The sequence below is a fragment of the Monodon monoceros genome, unplaced genomic scaffold (genome assembly GCF_005190385.1).
Source record: "Monodon monoceros isolate NGI ecotype Baffin Bay Population unplaced genomic scaffold, NGI_Narwhal_1 Super_Scaffold_10, whole genome shotgun sequence".
Classification (NCBI taxonomy): domain Eukaryota; kingdom Metazoa; phylum Chordata; class Mammalia; order Artiodactyla; family Monodontidae; genus Monodon; species Monodon monoceros.
The window spans coordinates 31,516,840-31,533,021 of NW_021703766.1; the positions used below are offsets into that span (position 1 = coordinate 31,516,840).

Below are 16,182 nucleotides of genomic sequence, written 5' to 3' on the forward strand. Positions count from 1 at the left end.
GGCTATTACACAATTCAAATGGAGTCCTTTCATTTGTCTCACATTTCTACTGATCTTAATAATTACCTCTGTATCAATCTGAAATTGTCACCTCTAAAGAGAGCCTTTCATGTGACTCTTAGCTTGTTCCATTTTAAGCCAGGGTCTAGGTTTTGTGTAAAGACAAGGAATCCAGTATATCTCTTAAGCAACTTAGCTGAAAAAGGAAGATTAACGTTATTGTTGATTATGTCTTTTGGGTAAAGCTATTTCTCCATTTTTTCACAGCCCTTTGAGTCAACTATGCAAAAGTTTCTTTGGGAGAATTAATTCTGAGCTTTTATTTACACTGTGAGGTTCTTCATTTTGGGTTTATTCTTAAAAGCTAATGATGATTAAGGCAAGTCATGGTTGTCCAAGAAAGACGTCAAAGGTTGTCAACACTTGAATGTTGTTTCACAAAGAATGAAATAGAACTCTTCTTATTTAGAAAAAGCTTTACTGGAAATAACTTTCATCTTGCCATTGGTCAGGGTACTGTTGGCGGAAACAGTGCCAAATTCTCTTCCAAGAAAAGAATAGAGTTGTTTGACTCAGAAAAATCTGTGTATATATTTTTTTTCATGTGGCTTACGTAATATTTTTTCATTGAAGGAAAACTTGGCTCCAATTGAAGCTCTAACTGAACAGACATCTGACTCCTTGCAAGTTCAGATTCATTAACTAGATTAAACAAGTTGCACTTATTCTGAGGATTTAGAAAAAAGACTATGAGGTCTACAGAATTTTATTGAATTAATCGTGTGAGTTATGAAAGATGGCATTTTGGAGGAGAGGTGAGATCTAGCTTAACACCTACTGAGTGCATAAACTACTGGTATAAAGTATGGGTGTGGTTATCACTCAGTACAAACAACAGGCCCACCAACAAGTAGGCTCTTGGTTTCCTAACACCTTGAGGGTTCAGAGCTCTCAAAGAAAAGTTACTTATCCGTTTCCTCCCTAAGAATGCTAGTAATTGGATTAAGTTCCCAATGACCCTCTTTCAGAAAGTAATGATACTCTTGGAAAATTTGAATTAAGATTCAAGACTCAAGGCCATTAAAAGCCAATCTGTTACTACTTGAATCTATCTCTGTTGATCTTGCCCAAGGCTGGCTTTTAAAACAGATTCTGTCAAACACTTCAGCATTCTTGATGAAGTTAACGGCAAAATTATCTCCAATATAGTCATATCATAATCTAGGGGGAGATAAAACAAGGTTGATAAATCATTTCCCCTGCTTCTCTGATGAGTATGTTATATGACTGTTGAAATTAGATGATGGTAGCAGGTGAGTACTGGAGCTCAGTGGTATATAAATGTGGGGAACTGTACCCATATCATCTCTATGGTTTCAGTTTCAGAGTTCATTGTGAATATGTGTGAGCGTCTCTAGGCCAGTATTCTTGTGGGCAGGGTTACTTACTATATGTAATAATAAACATCGCCTTATTAGTCTTCTTTTTAGCCTTGGTGATTTTAAGTATCTACTGTTGCTGCTCTTTCACAGGTTTTTAATTTTATGAAGAGTATCCATTTCCTTTCTAGCTCTACTTAGAGTTTTGACATTTTTACATTTCTTGTTATCCTATTCTTCAGGACGTTTTTATTGTTTTAGAAAATAAAAGTGACCTTTCCCTTATTGTGCAAGCTTAGGGATTAGAGCTAATTTCCATTTGAGTTTCCGGAGACCATTAGCAAAGTAATATTCTGGTAAAATAAAAGACCAAGCCTCAAAAAAATCAATTCAGACCGATCATACATATGGTATGCCTCTATGGCTAAGGGACCTGATATAAAATATCTGAATATGATCAACATCCTGAATAGTATTTAGGTTTACTTCTAAAACCTTTGAAAATGTAAAATATTTTGTTTATGGGTACATGTGTAGCCCATATATATATATATGGCATTACTCGGTACAGAGCGTTCTGTTTTTCATTATTCATAATTGCTATTTAGAACATATGTTGCGAATGTATTGAAGATACTTCTGGGTCTCATTAATCAATGTTCTAAATGCTAATCTCTGCTGTCCAGTTAACTCTAAGCAAACTTACCCCTCCCCCACACTTGGTGGTGATTCATCTGTTGATGTTTAACAAAACTTTAAAAGAACGATTGGGGACCTGAGTAAGTCTTTCTGCATTGTCTGCAAGTACATTCTAGGCAGTGAATTTTCTTCCTGCTTTGCAGGCCATTGGAGAGAAAAGAGCTGCTCCAGATTCTGGCAAGAAGCCCAAGACTCCAAAGAAAAAGAAAAAGAAAGATCCCAATGAGCCACAGAAGCCAGTGTCAGCATATGCCCTGTTTTTCAGAGACACACAGGCTGCAATTAAAGGTCAAAACCCTAATGCAACCTTTGGAGAGGTCTCAAAAATCGTAGCATCTATGTGGGACAGCCTTGGAGAAGAACAAAAGCAGGTGAGGCAAAGGTCCATCATGGTCATTGCAAGATTATTCTTTACACCTTTTCTGAGTGAATACATCCACTTAATATGATTGCTTCTCATGAAAGCCTGTCTAAGCTATGGAATTAAAAAACACAAACACATAAATCCAAACCACTCTGCAGTTATATGGATTTCTCAGTTCCCTTAAGGGTGTGTGTTCAGAACCCATCCAGAAGAGAGTTGGAGGAGATCCAGGCAGTATCCTGCAAGCATAAACTTTTGATGATAATCTTTTCATTTTAAATAATGTGGAATTTTCCCCCCTTTGTTAAAAAAAGGCACTACAAAGGGATTAGGTCCATCCTGCTTGCCTTTTTTTTGATCATCTTTCTGAACTCTTGTGCTCTCCTGGGGGGTTTCCAAACTTTGAAGCTGACTCTGCGTGTCTCATTATTGTCATCGGGCATTTGAAATTTTATTCCAAGTTCATTTGAAAGCGTGGCTGTATGAGAGGCATTGAGAGATTAGCCATGCTGGTGGGAGACACTTCCTTAAGGTCCAGCTTCCCATCTTCCCCCGTGCAAGTCCTCCACACAAATGGAGAGAAGAATGGTTTCCTTGGGGCTCAGTCCTCCCCTGGCTCCTTGCATGAAGCTCCAGTGACCATTCATGGGCGTTGATTTTCCATATCCTCACAAGAATAGACCCCTATTAGTAATAAACCAGAATAATTGTTTCAGGAATAAGGAGTGGAAAACCCTTGATTTTCTTTTTCTTTCTTTCTTTCTTCCTTCCTTCCTTCCTTCCTTCCTCCCTTCCTTCCTCCCTCCCTCCCTCCCTTCCTCCCTCCCTCCCTCCCTCCCTCTCTCTCTCTCTTTCTCTCTCTCTCTCTCTCTCTCTCTCTTTCTTTCTTTCTTTCTTCCTTCCTCCTCATCCCTACCAACTGGTTACCTTGGGATGGTGCAGCTGTAGAATCTGCCTGTTTGTTGGCACTGAGCTTCATGCTCTATGCGGCAGACTGATTTTCTACCCTAGAAATGTAATCCTAAGGGGGCTGGCAAACTGCTGCATCTAACTTTTAAATTCTGGAGAAAAGGATAGTTGCACTTTGGTGTAACAGCCAGCCATCAGACACCACAGTTTAAGAAAAGGAAGCCCAAATGAGGTTTAATATACTGGAATATATTTATGTAACTCACTGGTCTCACTAATGGAAATCTTTCATCTTTCACTATCTCTGATTTTTCTTGTTTTTTCTCCAAAAGAAAACCCAGGTTGAAAGGCCTCCATCTTATCTCTTCTGTCTTCACACACTTTCCCTATTATTGTTGGTTTTTCATCCTCTGGTTTGTTTCAGCTTAGAAATGGGTGTGAGGGAAAGAAGACATGGATGGAGAAGTTCCTTAACTTTCTATAATTTAAACCATTTGCCGCGAATTTCATCCTTGTTACCTTATTTACTGCCCGAACAGAAGGCCCTTAGCTGTTACTCTCATGAATTCTATGCTGCAACCGGAAATCTTTTTCTGTTTGCCGTAGTAAACGTCAGAGTTGTGCCCCAGTGGGGGTGGCAGGGTTTCATTTTGTTTTAATATCTGTGTGTGTGTTTCTACATTTAAAAATCAAAGCCAGGGAGACCAACTTTTTATGTGAGTTCTGTTGCGACGTAATTTGCCCAGCAGTTATTTTATGGCTGAGAATGTGTGTGCTAAAGGTGATGCTAATTGTGGTCTTTTAATAGGTCTATAAAAGGAAAACGGAAGCCGCCAAAAAAGAATACCTGAAGGCCCTGGCTGCATATAGGGCCAGCCTCGTTTCTAAGGTAAACCCAGACAGGGGCGGCCAGTCTCTGAGAGAGTTAGGAGCCCTGGAGCATTGAAATCATAAATGCAACTCCTCTTCGAGTTGATTAAAAAAAAAAAAACATCTCGAACAACTCATAAACTTATTTGTTCCCATTAGAGATCACCCCAAGGATGGCATGGAAAATAAGTGTTCATTCAAGCTGATGAATCCAAATTGTTTCCAGGAGTCACTGATCTCTATATATGTATGTTGAAGCTATTTAGACAGATTTCAAACAGCCCCTTTCTTCCCATCGGGGACTGAGATCTGTGTTAATGTCCTCTATTTAAACTGAGAAGTATGTTAGGCATTTTTGGACATCAGATTATAAATTCTTCAATGGTTGCATTGTAGAGGATATAATATAATAGAGGATGTTGCGTTTTTGACCAAACTGTTCCACATCATATAAATACATAAGCCTCATGATTATTTAAAATAAAATTATACTCCAAGTACTTTAAAAAAGACATGTATACATGTATTATACATAGAATATACACTGGGCCCTGATGTATTATAAAATGCAACAGTAGTCCAAAGCAAATGTCACTCTGGATTACTATTACCTTGATCCAAAAGAAGCATGAGCTGTTACCTTATATTTTTAACATTTAATTAACTTTGTCCTTAGCCTTTCTAGAATTTAGAGAGGCTTTGGGGAGGATAATGTGAACTAATGTTTTTGCTCCTGATGTATTTCCCCTGGCAAGCAGAGATTCCATTTCATTGTCATTGTTGATGCCTCAGAGTACCACATAGGGCCTCAGGGCATGGTCAGTGTTGCCGGCAGAGCCATTTAAAAAGGGTTTAGCCCTCTTTTCTCGTCTTCACCGGAATTGTAAGATCCACCGTTGCCAGCTGCTCAGAACCAGATCAAGAGAGGTACTCCCATACCTCGTAGGTATAGCTCTTAGGACTCTTCCCACCTCATTAGAAAGAGAAAACATTCATCAGGTCCATAGCAAAAGTTTTTTCTGAGACTCTGGAAGGTGCACATTGAGAGATATACCTATTCTGGATGGGGATTTGCACATTGGTAGAATGTGTGGGCCACAGATGTTAAGAATTGAGGTGTACTTGATGGCTAATTAGACAGTGACATGAATAGAGTAACAATGTGCATGTACTTCTTGCGTGGATCGTTTATTCATTCATTTACCTAGAAGCAGGTGTAGGTGATCTTTGTGCATTAGAGCATGAATAATTGATCATACATGGATTTAAGCCAAGAGCCAGTAACTCAAAAGGCGTTCTGGAAATAGCATCCATGATTGGGCTGATCAGGTCTGTGACCGACTTAGAAGGGATAACTTAAACGTTTTACACTGGATACTAAAATCCGATTCGGAAATGTTTCCAAATGGATTGATTGATTACATTGATTCTAAAAAACTATTCAATAGGATGGAATCTAAAAAGAATAAATCCAGATTGTTTGGGGGAGGGGTGTTTTTGTTTTGTTTTTTTCATTAGGTAAGTGCAGTTGAGAGCACCCTAAATTTATAGTCAGAGACATGACAGGCAACTAAAATAGTCCTTGAGGTCTAAATTTAGAATAATTTCAACCTGAACCCAAAGTGTGAAATAGCTGCTAATATGGTGATGTCACGGGAAGCAGCATCTGACTGTACAGCTTATTGATTAGATCACATCTAAAGAATTGGTTCCCAGTGGTTGACCAATTGAAGGCCCTCCAGCAGGCTGCCTCCATGATGGTAAGGACCGAAAATCCAATAATACTTAAATGATTGAAAGAATCATGGAAGCAAAGATTTGGGGGAGTATGATTTTGGTCCTCAAATATAAGAGCCATCATGGAAGGGAAGCCTAAGCTTGATCTCTGTGCCCTGGATGGAAGAACTCATCCAAGGAGTGAGGTTACAAGTGAGCGAGATTTCAGCCTCAACATTAGAAATAATAAACATCACATGTGCATTTAACTTAAGTCTCTACAATCAGAGCCTGGGACTTTCCCTTAAGGTGTGACCCTACTCTCACTTTTTTTTTTTTTTGCGGTACATGGGCCTCTCACCGTTGTGGCCCCTCCCGTTGCGGAGCACAGGCTCCGGACGCGCAGGCTCAGCGGCCATGGCTCACGGGCCCAGCCGCTCCGCAGCATGTGGGATCCTCCCGGACCAGGGCACGAACCCGTGTCCCCTGCATCGGCAGGCGGACTCTCAACCACTGCGCCACCAGGGAAGCCCTACTCTCACTTTTAATCTTCACAACAACCAACAAAATTAATAGAAGCTTAATATTCAACCATGAGGGAGTAGACCCGGCAGACGAGCAGGAGCTCTTCACAGCCATCCACCCTTTTCCATTCTGCACTAGGGAAGCATCTCATAGGCATAATGGTGTGATTGCCAGGTGTTTAAATATAGACTTTTCTTGTAGTTTCTTCCTTAAGACTGGCTTGGCAATTTTTTCATATTAGAGTATATAAAAATAATGTTCATGTTTATATGTAGAAGACTGTGTGTATTCTACTTTGTGGGTGATTTAATGGTTGTTTTTAAAGATAATTATGAGTATTTGCAGGTTTCTTCTTACCCAAAGGCTTCAGAACACGACCCTCCAGTAATATGCAGCGCCCCCTGAGCTTTTGTACAAAACCAGAGAACTGTCCACCGATGGACGGAGCTTTACACTGATCAGGTGTTCAAACAGAAGCCATCGGCCATGGCTTTTCCTACCTTGAGTGATTCTCCATGTAAGGTCACTCCTCAGGTTTCTTCTAATAGTAGATTTTATAAATGTGAGTAGTAAAAATCTAGAAATAAATATTCAGAATCATTAAAGAGAGTGGATGGCAGCTTGATGCCACCAAGGTTCCCCCCATACACAACCCCCTACAAAAAAACCAAATTTTATGAAGAATAAGAGGAAAAAATAGTCTTTAAGAGGAATTATTCCAATCCCAGTTGCATTTAAAATAATTTATTTTTGTGGAGGTAATTATGTGTTTTTAGTACAAAATATATTAGGCAGTTTCTCTCCATGTTGAGCCCCAGGTCATTTGTTTATCTTATAACAGGTTATGCAGTCACATGAGTGCTGAACTTTCTCCCTTTATGTATGACTCCTTTGCTAAATTTTGGAAATCTTTGAAAATATTTGGTAAACTAAAAATATTTCTAAAGTTGTAAAGTACTTCAATTTAGTGTCTCTAAAGAATTCAGTTATGTTTTTCTTATACTCAAGTGAGCACTGTTATAAATAATCATGGCTTTGATTATTATATACAGGGCTTTGAAGTTTTCTGGTAACAGTTGTTTTCTGGTACTAGTAATTGTTAATTAATGAAAATAGCTAACATTTACGAAGTGCTTTTTGTAGGCCGGGCACTGTTCTAAATGCTTAATAAATATGAGTTAGTTTAATTCTCACAACCTCTATACAAGGTGAATACCATATAACACTATTTTATAGATGAGGAAACTGAGGAACAGATGAGTGAATTAACTTGCCCCAAGCCACAAAGTTGTTGAGTAGTAGAGCTAGATTTGAACTCAGGCAGTCTATACTCTGTTGTCTTTCAAAATGGTTCTTGCTGGTGACATTAGTTCAGACTTAAATGCTAAAGAATTGTTACTCTTAAATATATGTATCAGTCACCTTTTACTACAATAGTGCTGTGTAACAACCAGCCCCAAGCCCAATGACTTGAAAAGCATTTATCCCAGAAAGTGCCAGTTAACTAGCTGGGTCTTTAAATCTCAACCAAGACTCGGCAGGATCAGCTAGTCCTGCTCGTCTGTGTGCAGTCAGCCTCAGGGGGTTGGTGCTGGACTCATACACCTATGTGGCAGTTGGCTGGCAGTGAGCTGGCTCTTGAGTGGGTAACTGGGCCACATGACTGTCATCACAAGGTGGTAGGTTCTGACAGACACAGACAGACAGACTTTGAAGCCTCACTTCCATCACATTCTGTTGACCAGAGCAAAGGTGCCAGGCCAGCCCAGATTCAAAGGGTGGGGGGTGTCACTCCACCTCTGGAAGGAGCTTTAAAGTCACATGACAAAGTGCTTGGGTTCAGGGAAGCATGAATCATGGTGGCCATTTCTGACATCAATTTACAATACTAAAAATACCCCAACCTTCTCCCCCCAAATGCAGGCTGCTGCCGAGTCAGCAGAAGCCCAGACCATTCGTTCTGTTCAGCAGACCCTGGCGTCCACCAATTTGACCTCCTCCCTCCTTCTCAGCCCTCCGCTGTCTCAGCACGGAACAGTGTCGGCCTCCCCTCAGACTCTCCAACAATCGCTCCCTAGGTCAATCGCTCCCAAACCCTTAACCATGAGACTCCCCATGAACCAGATCGTCACTTCGGTCACCATTGCAGCCAACATGCCATCGAACATTGGGGCTCCGCTGATCAGCTCCATGGTGGGCTCGGCGTCCTCCACCCAAGTGAGCCCTTCAGTGCAGACCCAGCAGCACCAGATGCAGCTGCAGCAGCAGCAGCAGCAGCAGCAACAACAGATGCAACAGATGCAGCAGCAGCAGCTCCAGCAGCACCAGATGCAGCAGCAGCTCCAGCAGCAGATGCAGCAGCAGCATTTTCAGCACCACATGCAGCAGCACCTGCAGCAGCAGCAGCACCTGCAGCAGCAAATCAACCAGCAGCAGCTGCAGCAGCTGCAGCAGCATCTCCAGCTGCAGCAGCTGCAGCACATGCAGCACCAGTCCCAGCCTTCTCCCCGGCAGCACTCCCCCGTCGCCTCCCAGATGACGTCCCCCGTCCCCGCCATCGGGAGCCCCCAGCCAGCCTCTCAGCAGCACCAGTCACAGATACAGTCTCAGACACAGACTCAAGTATTATCGCAGGTCAGTATTTTCTGAAGACGCACGTGGCAGGCGGATTTGCGCGTCTGGAGGAGAGTGGCGTCCGAGAGTAAACCATGTGCGGCTGCAACTCGTGAGTCGGTGTTGGTTATGCAGAAATGTGTAAAAGATCACGCGGTCCTCTCAAGTGTCTATTAGATAGGCAATAAGAACTACAGTGTAGCTGAAAATCATCTTCTAGCTGACTCTAAACCACTTTGTTTTTAAACAAGAAAAGCTGTGCTCTTTTATGTGATGCCTTTTTTTATTTATTCAGGCTCTACCTACAATATGTGAATCAAACCGTTTAATGAATCCTGGGACATACTGATGATTATAATAAACTGGCCTCTCTGAGTCATAGCAAATGGCCTTATTTCTCCCGAAGTGAAGAAACAACACTTCAAGGCGATTGGAACTTCCGAAGCCCTAAAACTAAAAAGCACAGTCGTAACTACCTGAAATACGAAAATCCAGTTTCATACAAACATTTGTATGACGTCAATCGTTGATGGCATTTTTTTTGTCATGAAAAACATAATGTAAATCACAGACTTTTGCCAAAGCTCTTATTTTTTTTCCTTAAATCTCTCCAGAAAAAAAAAAAAAAGCAAGTGATTAGTTTCAATTATTGACTCCTTTTCACTTTTTACCCATGACTTCTCCAAATCAAACCACAGTATATGTTGTAACAATATCTATGACCACTGTTAGCCCATTATATTCATTCCAATTAGAAGAAAAGAATGTGAATATTATATTCTGTGTTTTGAGTGACAAGTTTCGAAAATGAAAAACACTGTATTTTTAAAAGGGAAATGCACTTAAATGGAGACAGTTATTACAAAAGTTAAGATTTAAAAAAAAAAAAGAGCAAGAGTTTTTATTATGATGTAATACCGGTAGAATATTTAAAAGGCGCACCGCATCTGAATAATCAATGTAAATATTTTCTTTCAAAGTTGTAAGTTTTCATATCATGTGTTGTAAAGTTTTCATAAACAAGGCTTTAACGTAAACACTGGTGACATAAACCATTCATTGCTACGTTGCTTATTGTGTTTTTATGCTGTTTTATACTTTTTTATGAGTTATGATAGCAGCAATTAAGTTGTTTGTATTTTGCTTAACTAAAACAAAAATGCTTTTATCTTGCTATAGAATAAACACATTTCAGTAAAAACTGCAGACTGTATTTTGATGCAACAACCAGGCAACTACTGTTCACTTTTCAAAATAAAATATGTCAAATTTCACTTTTGGTTCCTTGAATATGTAGAAGATGGGGGGAATAGGTCCCATACCAACCTGTGTTTGAGCCCAAGCATCTTCTTCCATTTTCAACTGGAAATAAGAGATTCATAGCCAAGAATGTGGATTGCATGGCCCCAAACCAGAGCCTGTAAAAAAAACAAATAGACCGTTAGAAATGGAACCATTAGTGGAATTCCCTGGCGGCCCAGTGGTTAGGACTCCTCACTTTCACTGCCGAGGGCGCAGGTTCGATCCCTCGTCGGGGAACTAAGATCCCGCAAGCTGCGCAGTGTGGCCAAAAAAGGGAAAAAAAGGAAAAGAAATAGAACCATTAGAAATTTTTTATGATTATCATTTTGTTAAGATGCAAGGGCAAGGTAAGTATAAAGGAAGAAGCACTTGTCTTCTATTTGGGGCTTGGACTAGCTGGCACTGTGTTTTTATTGCTGTTAAAATAGATGGTGAATGCTAATTCTTAAGCCAAAATAATTATTTCAGTGCCCATTTCTTCCCCCCTTTTCCTGCTCTGTAGTGACTCCTCCTTGAGAACAGTGTGACCACTATCCCCAGTTGTCCTGCATGATTAATTACAGCATCTGTCCTGTCAGAAGCTATAATGAAGAGGTCTTGATAAAAATTGCAAATTACCACTGGCAACAGTCTTCAACTGCTTATGATAAAATGAAAATTAAAAACAGCAAGTGTTAACCCTGACCAGAATCCTAATCTGGAAAAAATTAGGGTGTGAGTAGTGGTATCCATGGCTACTGTGTGCAAGACATTCAAAAAATAATGGAATATGGATTCCTCAAAGTTGTTGTTGTTGTATTTCAAAGAATATTTACTGTATGTTGTGGGCTATGAATAATGAATTCAGCTTTCAATATTTCATAATCTTCTCATCCCCTGCATTATGTACAAATATTGAACAGCAAGAGATTCTAATTATAAATTTATAGATTTCTGGCTGTAGGAAAATTTATGTCTAAATTGAAGCTTTTCATAAGATGTATTAGTTGACAGGTATCAGTGTTCAAACAGTCTAAGAATGATGCCTAATCGCATCTACAAGGGAGCAATTGTATTCCACAAAGAAATGAGCTGCTTGCATCAAACCCATCAGAAGCAGAGCTGATGGTAAAAGATTTTCTGTGAATTGAAACTAACATTACATAACAATAAGAACCATTTTATATTCTGTTGTGAAACCTTTAGACAAATGTCTTCAAAATTAATTGCTAAACTACATGTGACAGTAATTGTGTATTAGTTCTGTAATTGTCATTTTGAAAACCCATGAAGTGTTGCTCGGAAAAAAAATGTCACTAGTGATAAGACTGAATTGCAAATGAAGTCTGTTTTCAACTGTTTGCAGTTAGAAGCAGGTGTTGTATCATCTATTAAATGATTTTTATAAATCTTGGGTTTTATCACATCTGATTAAATACTGCTAAGCCATTGATGGTCAATTTCAAGAAAAAAAAAAAAACAGCTTAATTACTACAGTTTAAAGCATTAATCACCAGGCAAAACTATGTCTTGAAAATGTCAAAAAGCTTGAATCGTGAAAAGAATTCCCCAACCTTGTTACCATATTATTCTCAGGATCCGATAAAGCGCATTATGAGTCAACTTGTATTTCACTTTGTACACAGGATTGGTTCCTATTTCTGAGACATAAGTAAGTACGTGGTGTACTTTTACAGGTCAGAAATGAATCAGGGTAATGAAAAATAGGCATGAGCAATGTGGTATCTGATTAGCGGGACACCTAAACGGCCTAACGGCTTTCCCTCTTAAGTGGTCCACAGACATTAACGAGGCTCCCCCCCCCCCACCCGCTCCTCCACCACACACCTTTTCTCTCCCCTGCCATGTGCACACTATTTTATTACTCTGGCTAAACAGACTCTCTTTTTTGAATTAACCTGTCCTGCCTTATGATGAAAGAAGATAAGGAGTTTTCATTTTTAGCTGACACGGGGTCATTAGCTCCCGACTCAAAGAACAGAAGCTTAAATGCCTTCGTGCAGCATAATTTCTGCAATATATTACCACCCGACGGAGGGTTGAAAGCGTTCTAGACAGATGGATTAATATCTCAAGTTTAAGTAGCAGTCCTCTGCTGTGTCCATTCAGACATCTGAATGGTTTCTTTCCCATTTCTCACTTCATGGAGCATTTTTCAGCACTGGACTTCCATCTAACCTTTCCTTCGCCCCCGTCCCCACCCCCTTTGTCTGGCTTTTGTTTTGCAACAGCTGTTATTATCGTTCTTGGTCAGCTGTGATTGCTAAAGGCAAAATAGGACCAGATGGTGTTTTGCTATGCATGAATGCGCGGTACAGGACTCGGGATTGAATAGGCCAAGCTTGAGTGGTGTCCCCGCACCACCTGCCTGCCTGAGCTGTGGCACACACATCGCAGGAGCATGATCCGCCTAGATCTACTCGCATCGGATGGGAAAGTGGGGGAGCTGGGCTGGAGTTTCCCCGTATTTATTGATCTTCCATGCACTCACAGAAGAGCAAAGTGTACAGTCAGTTTGAGTTAACTGGAGATGACACAGCATGGGCATGTAAGCTATCACTCTAGAATTCTGGTTTGCTTGAAGGATTTCATTGCTCCCCCAAACACACACACACACACGCACAGCAATAGCAAAACAATGGGCTAAGTAGGCACAAAATTTCTTTAAAAGTCTGTCTCAAATAGTAGAATTAAGGGTCTGAGGTGAGGGTTTGGAAGAGGGAGGCTTCTTCAAAATGATATTTTGTGTCAGTTAATAATGCAAGGTAAAGAAAGGCTAAGACTCTGATATGTGGAGAGAGCCCTAACACTTGTAGGTTATCGGTCAAATATTTCACATTTACAAGAAATGTGCCTCACCTGGAAAGTCACACAGATACACAACCAGATTAGAATTCTCTTAGAAAATGTTCTTAATATTAATGAGTTTTTCTCCTCATCCTCTCAGACACAGTTCGCTTTGCTGACTCTCTGACGTAACCCTGAGAATAAGCACTTTCCCTGAATTTTGAAAGTTGGTGAATGGGTTTAACCCATGTTGACTGTGATCCTGCAGGTGTGGGGGTTGTATGTGCTGCTGTGTGGAAAGGAAAAGCTTAACCATCCAGCAAACATGGAGTCAGATATGCAGACAGACAGCTCTATTTGCCTAAGGCCCTAATTACTTAAATTTACTTCTGCTACATGCAAAACACTATGATAGGTCCCAAAGGAGATGCAAAAATAAACAGGGCCTTCTGTTGACTTTGTATATGTTTGAAATTTTTCATAATACACGTTAAAAAAATAAAAGCCATCCTTAACTTTAGGAGCTTTTATTTTTTCAGTGTTGTGAGGGAAAGCGCCCAGTAGTCGATGATCAGTGTGCCAACATAGAACGCATGTGGGTTGTAGTGTGTGTGTGTGGTGGTGTTTTTTTTTTTTTAGAAAGGGAAGAGATTGCAATTAGTTAGGGGTATTAGGAAAAGCTGCGTGGGATTCCTGGCATTTAAGATGTGCCTTAAAAGGTTAGGTAGAATTTCACCAGACCGAGATGGAAGTCCTACCCTGGTAGAAGAAGGAGGCATCTCCAGACAAGGGGGAACAGGAGAAGAGCCACCTGGGTTGAAAGCACAGGCGCCATTAAAACAGCAGTAGAGAATATAGCAAATAGGGACTTCCCTGGCGGTCCAGTGGTTAGGACTCTGCGCTTCCACTGCAGGGGCTCGTTGGAAAATTAAGGTCCCGCAAGCCACACGGTGCGGCCAAAAAAACAAAAGAGAGAGAGAATATAGCAACTTGGACACACAGTGGTTTGGGGGTAGGTGAGCGGGAGAAAGTGCTAGAAAGGAGGTTTGGGATTAGATTTGTAGAAGTTCTTGTACGCTCAGCCGGGGACTTGTGCTTAATTCAAAAAGCACTGAAAGTGTCTGAGTAAGGAACAGCAGGATCAGAGTTGATTGAATACATGAAGGATTTTATCTTAACTCACTTTTGAGAAGGATGTATCCGGTTGGCACTAAAAGCCAAATGAAAAATGGAACAAGGTTCCCACTTGAAAATGTATCTCAATATTTTAATTATTCACATAAATAAGTAAAGTGATAGCTTCACGCGCTCTCTCACACCACTCCCAAATTCCTGGTGGCGGAACACACCATCGACAAATCCGAATCAAGGCATCTTTGGTGACAACTGCAGAATAAGCCTCATCCTTATATTAGCATCCAGAGGGAGATCCTTTTCTGTGTTTCTGCTGTGAAAAGAAAGCTATTTTCACCACTTTTAAAAAGTACCTCTCGGTGCTTGAACTCAAATGCGATGAATGATAAAAAGAAGGCCTTGCTTTTTCGCTTGAGTAAAACCTCAGGCAGCACTGGGAGGGATGTTGGTTATGGCCTCAATTTAATTTCAAAGAAGAACGTTCACAGATAGAAAACATGAATGTGGATGTGCACTTCTTAGCAGAGGAATAATGCTCTTTTGTGAAACATCTCATTATATCCCCAGCATTTATATAGTACTGTGTACTTTTCAAAGCAGTTTTCTGTGTATTCTGTCATTTAGTTCCCTCTCTAGATAGGACAGGAGTGAACCCCATGTCACAAAAGGAAACTGAGGCACAGAGAGGGTTGTGACTTGTTCCAGTATCTCTTTGCTTATAAGAGACACAGTCAGAACTGGAATGGAAATCTTCTCCTTCTAGACCTGTTATTTCATTTACCTTCTAATATTTGTATAGGTATGGCATATATATTTGACATGTATTTATAACTGTTGTATGTTTGTATGTAGGATGTGTAAATAAATATGTGTGTGTGAATAGACGGGTGATAGATAAATATAAATAGATAATAAATAGATAGATGGCAGAAATCCATCACAGTACCAAAGAGAATAATTAATCCATGTTTTCCTCATGGCTAGTCAGGCAGTAAACCAAAGTGAATGCCCCCTAGCCCGTGTTCTCAATGGGGCATAATGCCACATGGCACTTTTTTCAGTGTGAATACCTTCCAGTCTGATTGTTTTCCCTACCAAGATCTCTCTGTAATTATTTTGTATTCGGGCAAACAACTTTGACTTGTGGGCTTCGAACGTTGGGGCTGGAGGTGCCACAAAAGTGCCAAAGCATAATATTTCTCTATGTGTTTATAAAAGGAGAAAAAGCAGGTTTCAGGGAACACTGAGATGGGTAAACACCAGGTAGGTGTGCATTGTTACACATTATTTAAGGAATCTGGTGAATCAATATTGAACACGGGAAATAAATGACAGGATAGGGAACGCGTCTTCCTAGGGATTATGGGTAGTGACCCTGCGCCCTACTACATAAGTTACTTCTTCATTTCCAAGGCCCCTTGCTAAGTAGAGTGTGTTTTACTACAGGCCGCCACTTGTCAAAGGAAATATAGGAGTAAGGACCTCCAATCCTATGTCCCCTGTCCACAAGATTTTATTACTGTCTTAACTTTACATGAACAGAGTTCTAAAGATACCTTGAAAACAATCACTTGCTAAGGTTAAATAAAATTGAATGACGTTCTAACATATTCATCCACAATACCAGGCACCAGCATTCTGGTGAACGAATATTTTGAGGCTTTTCATTCACAAGGTGTTTGAGTGACTTATACAGAGTCAACAGGATCATGGTTATTTTGAGATCCAGGTCTTATGTTTATTTTCAGATTTTTGGCCTACTTTTTCTTTCTGGTCAGTCTGCCTTGCCTCCAAGGATCTATTGTTACCAAGTAAGAGTCTTTTGACAACATTCCTTGTTTGTTTGGTTGTTTTTTAACATCTTTATTGGAGTATAATTGCTTT

The 16,182-nt window shown here is 40.2% G+C and overlaps 1 protein-coding gene across 1 annotated transcript in view; it reads left to right on the top strand.

Annotated features, from left to right (window-relative positions):
* Positions 1-10,342, top strand: part of TOX3 (TOX high mobility group box family member 3) — a 106,853-nt gene extending 96,511 nt beyond the window's left edge. The window contains exons 5-7 of the mRNA XM_029237542.1: positions 2,222-2,449; positions 4,160-4,240; positions 8,386-10,342. Coding sequence (XP_029093375.1) covers positions 2,222-2,449; positions 4,160-4,240; positions 8,386-9,111 — 1,035 coding nt within the window. The 3' untranslated portion in view covers positions 9,112-10,342. The remainder of the gene's footprint in view (positions 1-2,221; positions 2,450-4,159; positions 4,241-8,385) is intronic.
* The last annotated feature ends 5,840 nt before the right edge of the window (positions 10,343-16,182 follow it).